This window comes from Aulonocara stuartgranti (genome assembly GCF_965226115.1).
Source record: "Aulonocara stuartgranti genome assembly, chromosome: 1".
Taxonomy (NCBI): domain Eukaryota; kingdom Metazoa; phylum Chordata; class Actinopteri; order Cichliformes; family Cichlidae; genus Aulonocara; species Aulonocara stuartgranti.
In genome coordinates this window covers 21,346,896-21,366,227 of record NC_138939.1, presented here as the reverse complement: position 1 = coordinate 21,366,227, position 19,332 = coordinate 21,346,896, and the positions used below count along the sequence as shown (strand labels likewise).

General features: G+C 41.2%; 1 protein-coding gene and 1 long non-coding RNA gene across 2 annotated transcripts in view; one reads left to right on the top strand and one right to left on the bottom strand.

The window, feature by feature from the left end:
- rras2 (RAS related 2) overlaps positions 1–19,332 on the top strand; it is a 28,076-nt gene that overhangs the window by 6,549 nt on the left and 2,195 nt on the right. The window contains exons 2-5 of the mRNA XM_082508305.1: positions 15,114–15,201; positions 15,392–15,494; positions 17,073–17,181; positions 17,851–17,969. Coding sequence (XP_082364431.1) covers positions 15,114–15,201; positions 15,392–15,494; positions 17,073–17,181; positions 17,851–17,969 — 419 coding nt within the window. The remainder of the gene's footprint in view (positions 1–15,113; positions 15,202–15,391; positions 15,495–17,072; positions 17,182–17,850; positions 17,970–19,332) is intronic.
- LOC309691102 overlaps positions 5,456–19,332 on the bottom strand; it is a 248,062-nt gene continuing 234,185 nt past the window's right edge. Inside the window, exons 2-3 of the long non-coding RNA XR_014271887.1 lie at positions 9,787–9,884; positions 5,456–6,100 (exon numbers count right to left, since the gene is read on the bottom strand). This is a non-coding gene — a long non-coding RNA (uncharacterized lncRNA). The remainder of the gene's footprint in view (positions 6,101–9,786; positions 9,885–19,332) is intronic.

Genomic DNA, 19,332 nt, shown 5'->3' with positions numbered 1-19,332 from the left:
ATAGGAGTAACCTCTATTTTTGCACTTATACACTTTTGTTTTATTGTCAGGAAAGATCTGTTGTCAGTTACAATAACAATAACAGGAGTACATTTACATACATGGGTCACACACATAGTTTACAGTTTTCTCTAGCTCAGGTTTTTGTGGCCTTTATCTTTTTAACACATGCTGGCTGGAATCCACGTCCTCATGTTCCACACATCGATATCCCCGAACAATGGGCATCACTTATCTTCAATGGAAAGTGCGCTTCCTCATTCTGCATGCTTCTTCTGTATATAGTATGTGTTTGTTATAAAGTGCTTCTCTGTTCTCGTTGATTGTGTGACATCGAATTACTGCTCAGTCAAAGAAGAACTTTGTCTCAGGGCCGCACATATGATGCGAGTTCAAGAAAAATGCTAGCATTCTCTTACCTAACCGAGATCAGTCACACCCTGAGTCATTTGTTGCCTTGAATGTCAGAGTAACGGAGCAAATCTGCGTAAGAAGCACTGCTGAAGGTCTCAGTAAAACGAAATCAACAGAATATATTACATTGTGCCGATAACGTGGGAAAAAACGTTGCGTCAGTGATCGAATTTGTATTAAACGGCTCAATGTATCTATTTGGAAGTACCTGTTTTGCACACATTTTTTAGTTGGAGGCAAAGGTGTGATTTAAAATGTTCTACAAAAGGCAACACAGATTTGAGATCAGATAACACAGTTCTTCTTTCCGTCTCCCTCAGTATGTCTGTCTCTCTGTAGCAGCAACAAGCAAGAACCAAACCATAAATCCCATTAATGTAGAAACTAACAAAAGAGCTATACATACATACATACATATTGGAAAAGAGAAATTATGGGGGAATTAGTCATAAACTCCAACAATGTAATTCATAAAATAGCATGCAATTACTGTTATGGTCACATTAGGAAAACCAGCGGTTGGAGACTGCAGCATGACCAAAGTTATTGTTACCGTACGCAGTGGATGCTGCCTCTGAAATGGTCACTTCAGAGTTGTGCAGTTACCATCTTATTACCTTTTTATTGAAAAGGTAATAAGATGGACTCAGTCTTCTCTCATTTTGTGATTGAATGAGGTCAAGTTGACAATTATATGCAGTCTTTTTGTGAAAATATAAAGATTAACGTCAATTTGATTGAATTCAGTTTTTTTTATATGCAAAATCACAACAACAGACGCCTCAGTTTGCTTTATATTGTAAGGTAAACCCCAACAATTAGACAAACCCTATGAGCAACCACTTGGTGCGACAGTGGGAAGGAAAAACTAGGAAGAAACTTCTGTCAGAAACAAGTTCAGGGAAGGGCAGCCATCTGACACGACAGATTTGGGTTGAGGGGAGAAAGACAGGACAAAGCTGCAACTAACTGTGAATGATTGTGATAAAAATGCAAAAGTCGCAAATTTGTTGCCATCTGCGTGCAGAGAAAGCTACATTAAAAGTAACTACTTCCATTCAGAGTCCAGCCAGAACCTTATAAATTTGAAACAGAAATTCCTTGACTGGAAGTGATTTAAGAATGGCAGTTTAACTATAAAATGACATAGGCACCCAGAAACCTTGATTTAGGTATGGGCATGCAGATAGAATGCAACCAGGTTGCCACCACCTGAGTCGAGTCCCCAGTTGCAAAGAGATGCATTGCAGATGAGTTTCACTCATCAGCACAGACTGATTCAGACTCGTTGCAAATTGTTGGCAAGTTTGATAATGGTTGCTGTCAATCCAAGAGGAACCATGATTGTTTGGAAACATTTTGCCAATCTGACCTCTGGGCAACCAGTTTGCCACTGTAACTACTTGCAGCTGGTTGCCGAATATGAAAAACTGAATGCAATCACTGAGCAACCAATTTTTCCTACTCACAAGGATGTTACTGCCATGTCACACAGACTTAGAGAACAATTAGTGACACCTGGTCACCACAGGTCGCTAGGGAAAAGTTGCTGACCACTTGGTTGGTTGCTGGTAGTGGCCAGCTAAAAAAAGGATTTATGATGCTGGACCAAAAACCACCTTGCTACTGCTTTTGTTGCTAGCAGATTGCCAAGGTTTTCCATAGTTTGTGACTTATCTGCTGGTGGCATAACTGTGGAAAACAGTGTTCAACTTCAAAGTAAAAGTTGTGCTGTTTGAAATGTGTTGCCTGAAGCTTTTCCTTTGAAGGCAAACATTCCGGTTTGTGTCACACTCTTCCAAGGTTTTACTTATGCTCAGTGGTTAGTTGCCAAGTGTTTCCAAACAAATTGCTGGTTTCCATGCAAACTACAGGTGACCAATTGCCAACCAGTTGTGGACTTCATATTTTTCCCTAGCAGTTAGAGGTTGCCAGGGGGTCGCTGACTAGTCTCTTACCATAAAGACACACTTGAGTTTGCGCCACTGTCCTGATGTCTAGTCTGTTAACTCCACCACTACAGTCAGGGCAACATCTATTATGAATATCTTCAAGAATTTAAAAAGTACTGGACGACAAACCAGCTTTCAAGTGCATGATGATTTCATGGTTAAAAAAAGGATAATTTGCTGTTTTGAATGGTGATAATTACACTATATAGTGACAAATAGTCCGAAAATGCAGCTTAATGTTCAAAAAAGTCAAGGAGGGTAGGATGAAGCAGGTGACAGCTATGATTACTGTTGACTAATCATTACTAATAATGAAAGCAAGTAGGAGTTAGAAAACATGTCAGCGTAATTTGCAGGGTGTAAATATGAAATCAGAGCAAAGTTTGGCTGAACAAAGTAACTTCTCCATGTAGAATACATTATTAGTATTTCCACTGTCTGTAGGCCGGGCATCAAGCTGGCGTAGGACGTGTGCAACGAGCCATTCACACATCATCACCGTCAGCAGTGCCATAAATGACAGTCATTTAAAAACAGCTAATGTTGGTATGTTGGCAACCATGTCCACCCCCATGGACTTTGCGAGTAAACGCTCGGAACATTGTCTCAGATTTCACCTCAAAGCTAGTTTCCTTTGTTAGGCTTACAGTTTTAACGCTGAGAGATCTGAGCAAACAGAACCCACCTGCAGCCTTATGTCAAGTTTGTAATGATGACAAAAAGGCTCGTGCGTCTAAGGTGTGATTCTAGTTTTGTTCATTTACAAACTGTATTCAGTTTAGGGCTGTGCGATATGACCAAAATCTCATATCCCGATATAAGACATCTATCGCCCGATAACAATATAAATTACAAAAATTTAACATTTTCTGTAAATTCTGTGAATCTAGTGTTTCCAGCTGGGCGTCGTGTACCTGGAGTCGAGTGTTTTAACCGATGCGTGAAACTATATATATTTTTAGATATAAGTTTCAACGGCCGCCTTTTTCTTTGTAAGTATTTATTATATGGTGTGCTGCAGGAAAAAGCCTGTTCTAATGTTTGAGTCTAAGGTTTATTTTTTAGCACCTGACGGCTCTTTTTTGCTTCTCATCCGTAAATACTCTGCGTACTATTTCACGGGGTTCCGTTTATTTTGAAAAGTCTCAATAGGATCTTGAGCTTTATTGTGAAAGGTTTATGTGGAAAATAAGCGGATACGGGATGGTTTTATCGTCGTTTTTGCTAACAACGCATAAAAACAGGTGCTTGTCCGTCTGTTATGTGGTTATATTAAATATAAGAGAAAGAGAGAACTTTAGGAAATTAATATAGCCACTACAGTGACCATCAAAACAAAAAAAATTGTCATCCGATATAAATCGTTATATTGAACAGCCCTAATTCAGTTGTTTACTTCCTTGATTTATTACCATTTTTAAAATTGCATTTGCGTTTGTCATATTGATTGAAAAGCTGCATCGTTTCCAGGTTTTATTTCTACAGTACTGAAGATCATTAAGACAACATTCATTCTTAACTTTATATCATAAGATGTTAACGGAATTTTTCCTTATTTTTCATGCAATTTAATATCATTGTATAAAGCCAACAAGTGACGGATATGATGTGGAACTAGAAATCGCAGTTTTCCTTTTTCAGTTTGGTCCAAGCCTAAATTTTCTACAGAACATGCAGTTACCCATGTATATTTTGTTGGATGTCCTTCTAATAGCGGAAAAAAATTGAAATATACTCCCTTGTTTTCTAGTCGAAGCCCCTCACATAGTCAGACAGACAGAGAGGACGGCGGGTTCATCCGTGTTGTTTTTGGCTATTGTTCTGTATTCACACATCTGTCTGTTTCAGAATAACTACTCACAGTATCAGGTCTCACATCTCAGAGTCATATAACAACAGCTCTGGCTATGGGAAACCAACATGCAGGCTGCTTATTTTAGCATCCCACTCCACCACACCTTTTAACATTTAGCATTTCAAAGGTAAGTCATCTTTTTTATGATAAGCTTATATTTATTAATGGTGCTACAGATAATTCTGCTGACTTTTAAAATAGTAAGCAGTGTTGATTTCATTATTGGCGTGACTAGTTACACGGCTAATTGAAGCGTCTTTTGTTGTTTGCCAAAAGTGAGGGGGACATTTTTCTGAACCTTAGTCAACAGAGCGCTCTGAATGGTTCTTTTTATGTCCGTGTGCTTGTCGCTGATGCCGTGCTCTGAACTGCCTGCCAGGCAGCTGGTGGACATTTGGCACATCTCGAGCAGACAGTGTCCAGAAGCCTGTGGGGCACCTGCTGTCCATCAGGGGGAGGTGAGGCACGGAATGAGACAACCCCTCAACAGGTGACGGTATAGCACTACTCACTGTCCAAATGTGTCTGCGACAATGGCCAATTGGGCCTCGTGTTCTTTCTGCCACTGATAAAATGCAAGAGCGTCAGGTAAGCGCGTAGATACACTCAGGAATATCTGAATTTGGTTTGCGACGCAGCTGTTGTGTGACTGCTGCGCTGATCTGACACACACAGCAACTGTATGCGACCGTGTGCGTGACACCAGTTGGTGTCGACTAACCCGAATTTTTATTTGGCACACACCAGTGCGCACAAAGTCAACAGCTGTGTAAAAAACAGCGTGCTTAGTATGTCTAACCAAAACATTGTTGTCTCACAGGCAAGCCTCTTTGGACTTTGGGGGACTAGTTAACGAATGTGACACTCTGCCCCCTGCACACAAAAAAGACAACCGCCGTTTCGATTTTAATGATGGCACTTTGAATATATACAGTGTCAGTTGAACAAAAAAAGAAGAAAAAAATCACTGTGGGAGGAGTTACCAACATAAATGACTAAAAAGGTGCATGCATATATCGTGGTCACACTGCCTGACATTTTGCACCCTTTTATATTTATATATATATATATATCTATATCTATATCTATATATATATATATATATATATATATATATATATATATATATATATATATATATATATATATATATATATATATAACAAGTTATTGTCAGATACACAATTGTTGATTCTGACATGGTGTTTGTCAGAATCAACAACAGGGTGACAAGATCAACAGAGAGGAACCGGGAGAAGGTGAAGCGCAGATCCATTAGGACTTATTTATAAGAAGGCGCCTGTTGGAGTAATAACTTTTCTGCTGCCTGTGATGTAGGGCTGCTGGTTTAAAAGCACACGGCACTAATGCTGCGGCGTCTGACATGATGCCAGTCAGTGGACCCATTTCCTGTGACATATCACCCCATGCTAGGAATTATGGTCTGCAGCAGAGCACACCATTGCAGAAATACACACTGAGCGCTTGTCCCAGTAGGGAGAAAAGGGAGAAGATGATAACACACACACTCAGATGCAGTACAGTTAAGGGTTTTAGAGGTATCTGCCTTGTTTTAAAGCAGATAATAAGAGACAAATGTTTATTGTAGCATCGTGTGTCAGCTATAAGCATTCAGTTATAAATAAAACTACGGCCTGTGTATTTTACATCACTGATCAGCGTTACCATTATTTGGTCAGTCATACGGTTTTCCCGAGAACCATAGACTGCGAGACGCACTCCACTGAATGACTTTGTGTGGGGTTTCTGAAAGTCACACAGTAGTTTCTCTGTCCTCGTAGCCACTGCGGTAGCTGGTGTCCTCTCGCTGAGTTGTCACAGTGCCGCTTTGTCGATGAGCACGCGTGCAGCGCTACTTCTGCACAAACACAAGCAGAGGAAGAAGAATTGAATAAAGCCCAGAGTGAAGCAAGAACATATGTAAACATGGAGCTGTATTACATGTCGGGTAACCAGCAAGGCTCACGCTCAGTGTATCATTACATAGCTTGTGTGTACCTAAACTAGGAGGGTCTGTGCCTAAACAGATCATAACCTTCATTACTGTTATGTGATTACTGTTTAGTTTTAAGTCGTAAAAAAAGGATTTTTTTGGATTCTCTTTTGTCATTTAATGCATGATGTCAAGCACATTTATGTCAGCACCTTTCACCTGTAAATGATCAGATCTTTCCAATTTCGTTTGTAAGTTTTGAGGCAACCTCGCATGGGTCTAGTTTTTTCCCCAGCCTCCACAAAAGAAGACATTACGGAAGAAATGTCAAAACAGTCAAAGGGGCTCACTGTGTCTTTTTTAGATATTTTTCGGTTGAGCCTTTTATTTTCTGTTCCCTCCAGCAAAACAGCAAAAAGCCGAAAAGAGAAAACCGGCGTCGATGAACAGTGACTTTAGGGTTTAGGGTTGGCTTAATGCAGAGGGAGAAGGAACATTAGTGAGATCGCACGATCACCTAGAACGTCTCTGAACGACACATGCGTCTGCCACGCGCCTGCTTATTCAAGAGAATTGGCTTATGAAACTGAGATAAAGAAACAGTGTGCTGTGTAGCCACTATAGAGCAAGTAGGTGGCTTTGTGCCAAGTGATCTGGTAGAAAAAAGGCCTTTAAATGGCACCGCTTTGATTCTGCGTCTTTGAGCGGGTTCAAAAGTGTTCAGTCCGGCACGCATTGATATTTAGCAGAGTGATTGAAGTCTTAATGCCAGAGAGGTTAGAGGAGAGCAGGGGGTTGACTGCACCAGGAGTTGGCCTACTTGGTGGGACATTTATCCTGTGCTTTATTCTCTGCATGGGTGCTGTCCCCATATCTAAAGCCATGAGTGCAGGCTGGTCATTCAGCTCGCATAGCCTACTTGACTTGTTTTATCCTAACAATGCGTCCAGAATAGTTGTAATAAATCAATGTAGCGTTCATTTATGCCTCATTAATGGCTACTTGGATGAAAATAGTCATTGTTGGGCGATGACAACAAGAATTAGTTAAGAAGGAGTCAAACAGTGCGAATAACCCAAGCAGGGAAAGAAACCTACATAAAAATCAATGAACATGTCAAAGTAAAAATAGTTGTACTTATTGAAAATGTAGGAGGTCGAACCAAAATGTTGGGTTGTAGTGACTTCAACTAGTTCTCTGAAAATAAAATCAGTGTTTTATGTTTTATTTTACTTTCTTATGTGTGCTCCTTAATTGTGAAGACTTTGTGGATATCTTTGCTGTGGAGTGTGTGGCCATTGGGAAATTATAATAGGTATTAAGTTGCACACAGAGGTTGTAAAGTTAATATTTGCAAGGGACTGTTTTGACCTCGTTAAATAAGTTTCAGACTAGTGATCATTCCAACACTACTATTGTACTTTTGTGGGAAAGTTGGGACTTCAATATCACAGTACGGAATTAATAAAGGCATTTTCATGAAATAATTAAATTATAGTTCAAAATGAATGCTTCTGCCAAAAGTTTCCTTCAGTTAAAAGGAAGTTTTTCCTTCCTACTCTTGTCAAGTGCTTGCTGATAGGGGTCGTCTAACTGTTGGGGTTTTCTCTGTATTATCGTAGGGTCTTTACCTTTAAATATAAAGTGCCTTGAGGCGAACACACACGCTCAAATATAGGAATAATAATAATAGTAATCAAATATTATAGGAGGGCCACAGAACCAAGGCTATAAAAGACTTTACAGTACATGAAAAAGATTAAAGAGGAACTTGTTTGGAGTTTTGAAAAAGAAGAACAAGAGATACACTCACCTACATCTTTACTAAAATAATAAGTGCATGAGTCTGCCACCACCCATATAAGACTGTCATACATCAGCGCAACGACATTACTAGCTTTCCCAGCTCGAGTGATGATTGTTTAAGGTCATGGGTCAGGACAGTCACCACTTTTGCCATTAGACAACTGTAGCGTGAGTCACCTGTAAATTTCTATGTTGTGTAATGTTTCTCTCTTAGAATATTTCTGATCTAATTATAAAAGAACCACCATTAAAGACAAAATCAATGTTATATGCTTTATTTTGACCTTATGTTTTATCGTTCTTGCCATCATTTCAGTTGCCTATGGGGAACTCTGGCAGAACCTGAGCCTGGTTCTGCCGGAGGTTTCTTCCTGTTAAAAGGGAGTTTTTCCTTCCCACTTTCGCCAAAGTGCTTGCTCATAGGGGCTCATATAATTGTTGGGTTTTCTCTGTATGTATTATTGTAGGGTCTACCTTACAATTTCAGGCGACTGTTGTCGTGATTTGTATAAATAAAATAAATAAAATTGAAGTGAAGTGAATCTGAATTTCCAGTAAGGTCACAGTGCTGGATAGATGTGTGTGTTATGTCGAGGGTTTGCCTGTTGGGGTGGGGCTTCACTAGCCTGCTGGCATTTAAGGACAAGGCAATGATTAAAGGAAAAAGACTATTGATCTGTTGCGCATTAGGAGGAAGAGCGCTTGTAGGAGTGATGTGCAGGGGTTCATTTAATTCGGCATCATGCCAACGTTTGGCGCCTGTACCCAGACCGCATTCTCCAACTGTAAACATTCAATGGAAGTCACATTACTATGGATGCTTATTTGGCTTACTTTATAGCAGGGGTGTAGGGCTTTTTGGAAATGACCAGCACTGGGTTTTTTGTTTTTTTTTAATGTTCGAGTATTTCTCTGCAGCATTGTTTACGGTCTTAAAGCTTTCCCAGCTATAACAGAATGCTCCCCCGTGGCCCTTTAAGCCAGTGGACACATTGTGTGCTTTCTTTCTCTCCATGTGTATTAGGTATTGAATAAGTGACCTTTCTGGTTTGTATGAGCTCATGGGAAAAGTGGGTGTTTCCACAGGAAGTTAATGCCTTTCCCTCCCCCTCTTTTTTCTCTCGCTCTCCCTCTCCATGTAGCTTACAGTCTTACTCCCCCTCAAACCTCTTCATTCGCTCTGAACGCCCCCCCACCTCCCACCCTATTTTTCAGGCGCTCCCAGGTACTCGACAGAACAATGCTCCTCGCGGCAATTCTTGTATCACTTGTGTGAAACTTTGTGAACCATGAAAAGAAAGGCGATAACGGAGGGGGACAGGCAGGGCAGAGATTGCAGAGGAATTGGTCTTCATTTCCATCTGTTTAACATTAAACACTGATGGCGGCTATTTGATTGCAGACAGCTGCTCGCAGCCCCGGAGGGTCCACAGAAGGTTAAACCTGCATGGTTTTTCGGACAGGAAGTGATGCCCACAGTCAAATTTCTCTTTTCTTAGACGGCAGTGTTGCCCTGCCGGTTTGAGGTAATCGAGACTTGCTTGATCAAGTATTTGCTTACTGTCAGATTGAGTCCCCCCAATATTTATGCTGTTTTGCCTTTTTGAAGCCTTTCATTAGCATGTACAGTGTATGAATTTACCATGTCTGGCTATGATGTGCTGTCAGAAACGGATCTACACATTCTGTCTCAGACTGTAACTTGGCAGGCTCCAGTCTGTCTGGCGTGGGGTTTGTGTTCTTAATCAAAATTGCTGAACTTGGCTCCGGCCCACCGAACAAGTCTTACAAATGGCATGTCTCACCTGTCAGCTGGGGGGCACGCCCCCGCTTCATGTAGCGACCACTCCTGTTCTACTCCTCGCTGCTGATATTTCAGTCCATCTAGCAGTTTGTGCTTGCTCTGTCAGCAAAACAAAGAGCATGGGTCAGTTTTGTGAAGTAAGCTGAACGCTCACTGTAAAGAGAGCTATAGCTTTCCCTTGACCGTGCCATATAGCTTTTCTGGGCCAAGCACTTTTGATACATTTGGCAAAAGTCCTGCAGTGTGAATAAGAACTGTTTTCATTCACTCAAATTGTGGTCACAAATGCTCTGAATCGACAAAGCTTGCTCAATTGGATTTGCACAAGTCCTGAGGTTTGCTGCTCACCTTCAGCTCATTCTGCAAAATGCACAAAAACCACGAGCGGCTCATTTTCACACCCACCTCTTCGTGCAGAGCTATTTTTCTTTTTCTTTCTTTTTTTTCTTTTCTTTTTTTACTTTTTCGTTCATTGAGCACAAAACAGGCGTTTGGGTGACGATCTAGTGAGCATTAAGAACTCAAAACCAGCTACGTTGACAAAAAAAAAAAAAAAAACAGAATGGCGTGCTCAAGATATAAACAGTTTGTTACATGCGAGGTCGCAATTCCAGACATATCACAAGAGATAGTTTTCTTATAAAATGTAAAATGTTTAGTTGGGGAACATTTTGTGGTAGGCTTGTGGTGTGCTGGAGCGGGGAATGAGCAGTTTGGGGAATAGTGCAAATCTGCATATGCTGACTAGAATAACAAGATTTAATGGTATTTAATCTACATTTTTTTCTTTAATTAAAGAATATCTACGGCTGATGATTCTCAAAGCTGAGGTCTGGGAATTCTCATTGGGCATTAAGCCATATGCAGAAGGTAATTAACTCCCAACTGTGTTGATGACTATTTGTTTTAGCTCAGCATTCCCTCTCATTATGACAGTCTTGTGAGCGGGTGCACCATGTAACCTACATTGGGTGGGTGTTTTTTTTGTTTTTGTTTTTTAATGAAGTTTTTTATTATGTAGTAAAAAGAAAATCTCAGTTTCATCTCTGCTGCTGCTGAATCAGTGGTTTTATGTTCCGCGTAGATAATGATGGTAACAGTCAAATCGGCGTCTCTAACCAAACAACCAAACAAGCAGGATAACTGAGTGAGATGGAAAAGGGTCTATATTTAGTGTTAGCATAGCTGTTTGTGTGGGGAGGAAGTGGGTGCATAATGCAAGCACTATGCTGATTACACGCCTACACATATCACCCATTCTTGCGTCGCTGGCAGCCAGCAGTCGTAACAGTCGGGATTAATTGCTTTATTTCTTCACTTGTTACAGAGCACAAACTTCACCAGGTGCTTTGGTGTTTTATTCCTGTGTTGAGCAATGAAGTGGCTTAGACGACAAAGCACCTACACGCTGAATTAGCGCTTTTTTTTGTGCGTGGCTCGTGTAGCAAAGAGGGGGGGAAGACGTGCGTCTAAATGAATCAGTGCATCATGTTTTTCTGTTTTTTTGCATTTCTTGGATTTCTGAAAGGATAATTAATCTACAGGAATTTGCGCAAAGACTTGGATTCTTTTTCTCTCTTTTTTGTCAATTATGCAAAAAAACAACAACAAAAAAAACCCTCTTCTTTTTAAGAATCTGTTGATTCTCTTCTTCCTGCTTTGTTTGAACATTTTTTATACATTATGTATTGTTTTGAAAAAATATAATATGAAATGGTAGAAAAAGGCATTTTAAGAACATTGAAAACCATTCATCACCGGCACCCAAACAAAAGAAATTGATCATAAAATAAGCAGATCAGAAATCAATCCCTTGTTGTAGCCTATTTTTTTTTAACCCTTTCCTTGACTTTCTCCTTTATATGACAGCTTCTTAGTTTCAGCCCAGAAAACAATCTGTCTTTGTTTCACAATCATCTAGATACAGAACGGCCTCAGCACACAAAGCCGCACTGCTGCTGAGCCTCATCAACTGGGCCTCCACTCGTGGCCTTTAATGATTTCCTGGTGTGAGCGTACATGTGCTTTGTGTGTGTGGCTGGGATGTATAGCTAGAATGCTGGAGGAGGACTGAGCCACAGGATCAGACTTTGCTGGAAAGGCGGGGTAGGGTAAGATGTCATCTGTGACATCACCACCACTCGAAAGCTCGACCGGGCCAGCTCCGTGCTGCAGAGGTGGAGTTTCCTTCCTGTGGAGCTGACCAGGGCTGAGTGTGGCTTGACCCACCTTACCACCGACAGCTAAACTAGACTGGATTTATTTTTTCGTCATACAGTGTGTTGTTGTGTGCTCACTGTTGTGCTGGTTTTCTTTCATATTGTTAAGCTTTAGCACCTTTATTTGATAATTTGTGTCAAATAAACCAAAATTTTGTCCTGCTGCTGAGTGGAGGTGAAACCAAACCATGCTGCTAATAATGTGAGAAATAATTATTTGTTCTTCTGCTGAATTTGTTTGTTTACTCACTTACGAAGAAATGAGCAGTCTCTAATTTTTATGTCATTGTAGTGGGGAGAGACAGAATATAAACCAAAAATCCTAAAGCGAAAAACCCCCCAAAAGACAGGATTACATAGAAGTTAGAAACTGAGTAGGTTCCTTTAGGTTTCTTGGCTGCTGCTTCTCAGCTCGAAGCTTCAGTTCCTTCCACAAATTGTCTAAAAGACTGAGATCTTTGAAGACTGGCGAGGCTACTCCATGAATCCTGGTGTGCTTATTCTTTAGCCGCTGCTTTTTTTTGCCTTGGCAGTATGGTTTGGGTTATTGTCATACTGGAGGACTCAGTGATGGTCCATCTTCAGTGTTCTGACTGAGGGGGGGGGGATTTTACACGGCATGGCCTCGTCCATTAGCCCCTCAGTGCGCTGCAGTCGTCCTGTATCTTTAGCAAAAGAAAGAAAAACAGTCCAAAACATAATGTTTCCACCTCTGTGCTTGACTTTGGGATGGTTTTCTTTGGGTCACTAGCAAACTAAATATCCCGCTGGTGCAGAAAGATTTCCATCCGTTGCGCTGTAGTGTATCACGAATGGTGTTCTTTGGGATTGTGGTCCCAGCTGCTTTCAGATCATTACCACTTCCTCACATGTATCAGTTATGGGCTGATCCACCAGCTTTCTCATGATCATCCTCCCCCCATGAGGCAAGATCAGTTGATGGAATTTTTATATTTCTTCCATTTCTGAATAATCACAGCATGAAGTTGTGGATTTATAGGCCATATTACTACCCATGATTCATGCTGGCACATGTCATATAGTTATTGGTAGCCCTCCTGTCATGTTGCACTTTCTCACCTAGCCCATCGCTTTGCTGTGGCCGAGCTGAAAGCCAGCCAGGCTGGGCTACAGCCCTGCTAGTGCTGGCTCTGGTGCTGCTGGCACTGCAAAACAGCCTCATCTATCACGGGAAATGGCAATGAGACAATCGGCCAGAGTGGAGTGCAGCATCTCCATCGCCTGCTCGCGCAGAGGAGGGAGAAGGGAGGAGCAGCCAGGGCAGAGCGATGCTCATCGTTGCCCGAGGTTGACAGAATAGGAATAAGAGATTGACGTGAGGCCGAGGTCACATGCTGAAGCTACAGCTGGGAGAGTGCTAGAGGTGGTGGTGGGCAGGGACAAGAAACATAAGCAGCATTTTTTTTTTGTTGTTGGGGTTTTTTTCTTAACCCCCTTCCTCTCCCTCTCTCTCTCTCTCTCGCTTTCTGTCTGTCTCGTCGTCTGAAGGCACACTGTCAGTGCAGGTTTGCAGTGTGCAGCGAGTTCTAGGATGCACAGTAATACTGATGAATTATTGAACAGCGGTGAACGGATGTGACACAGGCCAGTCTTGCGTCCACGCTACACAACGACAGGAGCGTGCGATGGAGAAATTACCTGCATGTGCAAAAAGCTGCAAGAGACAAAAAATATATAAATACAAAAATAAAGTACCCTATAACTGAAACAGAGCTTGACTAAGGACTAAGAAAGGCTCTATAGAAGGCACGAAATCTGATTATATGCAGTATCAACCAGAGACTTAAAGGCATAAACATTTTGATCCCATGAATATATTTGAGCATCCCAAGATACAATATTCATGGATCATCCGCGATGGAGCTGCAGAAATGATCCAACAGGCTAAAAAGAGTTTTGATAGCATATATGAGCTTCTCGTAGCTTTAAGTGGTGATGTGCTTTTGCAGTTTCAGTGCCACCATCACTTAATATTTATTGACTAAAATGTTTCAGTCCCTCTCAAATGAAAATTACGTTGCGTTAACCGCCTCCGTATTACTCAGAGATGTGCTACTGACAGCACATAGAGCAAGAGCTCTCTGTCTCCTCAGCTGCCAGCTAACCCCAAAATAAGTGGGATTGTGTGTGAGTCATAAAATAACATACAGTTTCAGGCACAAACAACGCCACTGCAACTGTAAAAGTTTAATTTGGCCTATTGTTAGAATGACAGGGAAACTTGTCTGGATTTTTATGTCCTCGTGATCGCGCTGCGTTTTAGGGTGTTGGTTTGACATTCCCCGAGCACTCCCCTCAGCTGTCACCGCTTAACTAGTCCCAGAGGAGAGCGAGAACAACAAAACATGGGAAAAATGTAAAAAATGCACGACCCCCCCGCCTCACCCCACCTCCAACACCGCCCTGGCCCCACCCTTCCAGCTGAGGTTACTAAGAGACCAGATTTTGGCCTCGGAGTGAAAGAATCAAAGCCTACAGCGGTAACGGAGGAAACATCTTGTAAATGAGATATTAGCGTGAAAAGCAGGCTGCTGTCAGAGCCTAAGCGGCTTTTTTTTTCGTGCAGGTGTCCGCACAGAGTGTGCTTACCTCCTGTGTGCAGCATGCTAGTAAAGGTAGAGGTCAGTGGAACTGTAGTGTGTTTAAACCTAAAACAAAAGGACAAACAGAAGGGGCAGTTTTGAAGCCGCCTGATCAATGCACACAGTCGTTTTTCAGCAGCGCTTAAGCACACAGTGGAGGGAACAAAAGGGTAAAAAGTTAACTCAGACTTTATATTTTTAAACGTGCTGTGGACATGCTTTATGAATGGTGTTGAAATATAAACACATTTTTGTATAAAGACGTACACAAAAAAACATCTAATAACGTCACTTCATTTCATTTTATGTTTGTTTTTAATGTGAAATCTACAAAGATGGAGAAACAAAGTAAATGCACTGTAGGTTGGATGTAATGTTGATATGTCTAACCCGACGCAGTTCCAGGCCTCGGATGCATTCACAAATTCATTATTTCATTTGTTACAAGAAGTAGGCAGAAAGAAAATATTATCCACCTTTATTGTTGTTTTCTTTGCCTCCTACAGTCGTACTTTGTCACTGACTATGACCCGACAATTGAAGACTCTTATACCAAGCAGTGTGTGATCGACGAAAGGCCGGCCAGGCTCGACAGTAAGTGCACTTTGCTGAATAAACACGACCAGTGCAAATACGCAAGTACAAAGACGCACACGTAGCTCCTTTGTCCTGAAGTCTATTGCACTTGAGGAACTGATTTCAGAAGTTTATTTTGCTGTGAGCTACCCTGTGTGTGTGTGTGTACTTTTTTTTTTTTGTCAACGCACATGTTCATGCTCTCTAGTCCTCGACACGGCTGGACAGGAAGAGTTTGGAGCCATGAGAGAACAATACATGAGGACAGGGGAGGGCTTCCTGCTCGTCTTCTCAGTCACTGACAGAGGAAGGTAAGTGACAGTTTTCATCATGTGCAAACACACACACGCACACACGCCTTGCACATTTCTGTTTACAGTAACATACGCTTGTGCGCTGCTCCTCCTCTATCTCCGACTCTAAAGTAAAACCATAAATCTTGCACCGATACTCTCACTTGTTGCTCTTACTTCCGGACCTTGTTGTTGCTCTTGTTGTCATATTCTTTTGTTCTTCGCACTTACCCCCTTATCCTGTTCTCTTGACTTCACCTTAGCTTTCTATTTAAAGCCTGCTGAAACAATAGCGCATGGGCTCAGAGAGCATTATACAAGTTGACGCTTAAGGGAGTTGACAAGAATCCCGTAGCAATCCCTGCTGAATTCCATCATGTATACAGTAGAAACATGCACGTATGTATGTACTAACAACACTCTGAGGCACAGAGAGTCCTTTAACTTGTTAAACCCCGGTGCATAGCACCCTGAGTCAAAGTAACACTGTCACGGACCTTTAATTTAAACTTTAGTCCACACTTTCTAATTGGTTCTGATTTTAAACAACATTTAAAGGATGCCAGATTTATTTGGTCACCTTGGTAAAAACAAGTGTCATAAATCACTTTTAAGCCAGCGCCAAGCAAATTCATCTTTTGAAAATGAAGACAGGCTACTGCAATAGTGAAACTAAAAAGAATAAAGGGTGTTCCTCCTGTTTATGTAGATAATCTCAGAAACGGCAGGCTCCACCAGTTTCAGTAAAAGCCAACTGACGCCATATAGCAGCATCTAGGCTTCCTCTCTTCACTAATACTATTGAATAGAAGCAAAAAAAGTAATAAAAATATGCAGATACATCAGTATGTCTCTGTATGTCTCTATGTCTCTCAGTATGTGTCGCAGCTTACGCCACATAAAATAGTGTTTTATGTGAAACTTTATAGAGTTTATGCTGTGATCTCTGTGTTTCTACTCATCTTCTTCATGCCTGCGTCCCTGCCCAGCAGTGCAGTGAGCTGCATTCCCCTTGCCCCCACAGCCTCCTCCCAATGTTTATGTTGTAAACAGCCTTTCCTTCCTCCATTTATATTAGTGAAGTCCTTCCAGATTTACTATGTGCTCACCAAGCTGTCTGTGGGCCCGATGCTGGAACGCCGCCCTGGGTGCACTGTTCCATTCTGGCCCCCCACCTCCTCCTTTTTTTTACTTATTTTTTTTAACATTTTTATTTTCTGTTGGGTTGAAACTAGGGCTAGTTTCAACCCAACAGAAAATAAAAATGTAGCCCTCACATGCTATCTTTATTGTAGTGGCTCAGCAGTCAAGTCAGCATGCAGAAGAGAGCCTTAAATAAATGCATTCGACATTTTTTATATTCTGACATGTTTTAGCCTTTCTGTCTCATGCATGCTGCCGATGACCCTTATCTCTGGGTGATCGTTCTGTTCGCGTGGGTGTGGTAATGGTGGGCATTTGTAGCTACATTCCTTTTGCTTTGAAGTCTGTCTCATGTACATTTTTAGATGAATGCATTCATCGATATGTGAGAAGATATTGCACAACCTGTTTGTTTAGGGAACACGACCTAACACCACATACTATGATTTACAGCTTTGAAGAAATCTACAAATTCCAAAGACAGATTCTCCGAGTGAAAGACAGAGACGAATTCCCTATGATCCTTGTAGGAAACAAAGCAGATCTGGAACTACAGAGACAAGTAAGTCCAACAGATTGCACTGACAGGCTCACATGTACCCAGTTTGATCAGCTGAAGAGATAATACGAACCAGTCGGGAGGATTTTGCATTTGCATACTTGAAAGTGGTAGCGCAGCAGCTGCAGCGTAGCTGCTGAGATACAACAGGATGTGAGTGAAAGAATAAAAGAAGCTGCAGAAAGGCTGGTGTCGAGGGGAGGATGGATGGAAACAGGAGTGTGATGAAATGATGAATTTTCAGCCGCTGGTGTGCAGTCAGGCCTCGCTCCCTTCGGTAAATCCACACCGCCCCCTAATGGTGAAAAAGAATCTTGAATCTTGATATAAATCAAGAATCTTGATCGCTGACCTGTGACTCCTTTTTGACTCCAAAGGGAGTCACGGTTAAAGCAGGTATTGTCCTCTGTGAATGCAACTTTGATTAATACAGATAGAGCAGCAAAAGGAACTGGTCGATGTTGCACACTATACTCATAGAATAAAGGCAAGTATGTGACAGACATATTTGATATTTTACAATATTATGACATTTGTAGCTTTTCAGTAAGTAATAACATTGTTTTTATAAACACAGTGATTGCGTTGATGGATTGTAGAGCATGATCCTTCCCGGACTTCAGTTTACATTGAAGGTTCACGTCATCATTACCATCTTTCTTTTTGCCTCAGGTAACCCAGGAAGAGGGCCAGCAGCTGGCCAGACAATTAAAGGTCACATACATGGAGGCTTCAGCTAAAATACGAATGAACGTAGACCAGGCTTTCCACGAGCTGGTTAGAGTAATCAGGTAGGTGCTTTGTAAAAGTGTGTTGTTTTACATATCGTCCACATGTCAGTCTTTTGTGTTGTATCTGTAAACAGTGTGGAAGCTTTAGTGTTGAGGCATGTTGCACATATTGCTTAAAAATAATATGTCTAATCCTCAGAGTGCCCTGTTAAACACACTGCAGGATCTCAGGGTGAATGTTTACAGGAGCAACATTTTTTTTTTCTTAAGCTCTTTTGTTTCCTGCCTAGCAAATTACTATAAAAACAGGGACAAGCTATGTCAACAGTTGCTGTAACAGATGAGTTACATTTCTTTGTTTCTGTCTATATTCTTTGAATTTTAAAATATAAATTCCCCACCACTCAAGTATAAAGTCCTAGAAAATATTCCAGAAGGCTTTAGCATAAAACAACTGTATCTGCATTCTGCAGGGAGCAATAGGACAGTATTTCCTTCATTTATTGACAAGGAGTGCTAAAACTAAGCACACAATCTCTGGCTGTGTAAAAGAAAAAATCATATTAGATAAAACTCAAAGGAATTTAAACTTTGGCTCACCAATAATTGTGGTAAAGATGAAGAAATTAATTATTAATTAGGTCACATTTCAATGTATGTGGTCATGGAAGTGTCACAGTCAAGGTTAATTTAAATTTAATGTAAACAGTTTCCATATGTACTCAGTAACAGAGGCCAAGAGACCAGTCCACATATGTATTCCACAACCAGTTAGAAAGTGGTTGCTAGAGGTTGTTGGCTGTCGCTAGGTGAAATCAGTTACAAACTAACTAACTGCCCGGTTCCTTGACTAGAAACAGTGGGTGACTCTGGTAATCTGTTAGCACCCTTGAGGAGGTTTTCAATTTAACCAAGTGACAGCAAGCAACTTCCAGCAACCCGTGACATGAACGTAAATGCTCCAGTAGTTCAGAACACAGCACCTTCTTCCTGTATTTACTTTTAATGTTCCCACCCCAAACACATCTGGACAATAAGCGGACTGAACATTCTCACGTGGTTTGTAGTGATGTGCTTGGGTTTGCTTGTTTTTTTTCTCTGTGTAAAAAGAAAGTGAATCATGTGAAAAAGCTACAAGTTTACAAACTCATCAACAGATTCGGACCAGAAAAAATGAACGATATGTGTGAAAATATCGTTCATATATCGAGGCTGCGTTATGGCAGCCTCGCTTCTGTCAGTCTGCCCCAGGGCAGCTGTGGCTACAACCGTAGCTTGCTTCCACCAGTGTGTGAATGCGAGAGTGAATTAATAGTGGTATTGTAAAGCGCTTTGGGTGCCTTGAAAAGCGCTATATAAATCCAATCCATTATTATTATTATTATTAAAATGCCCTGAGTTAAAAGGAAGGAGATTTAAAGGG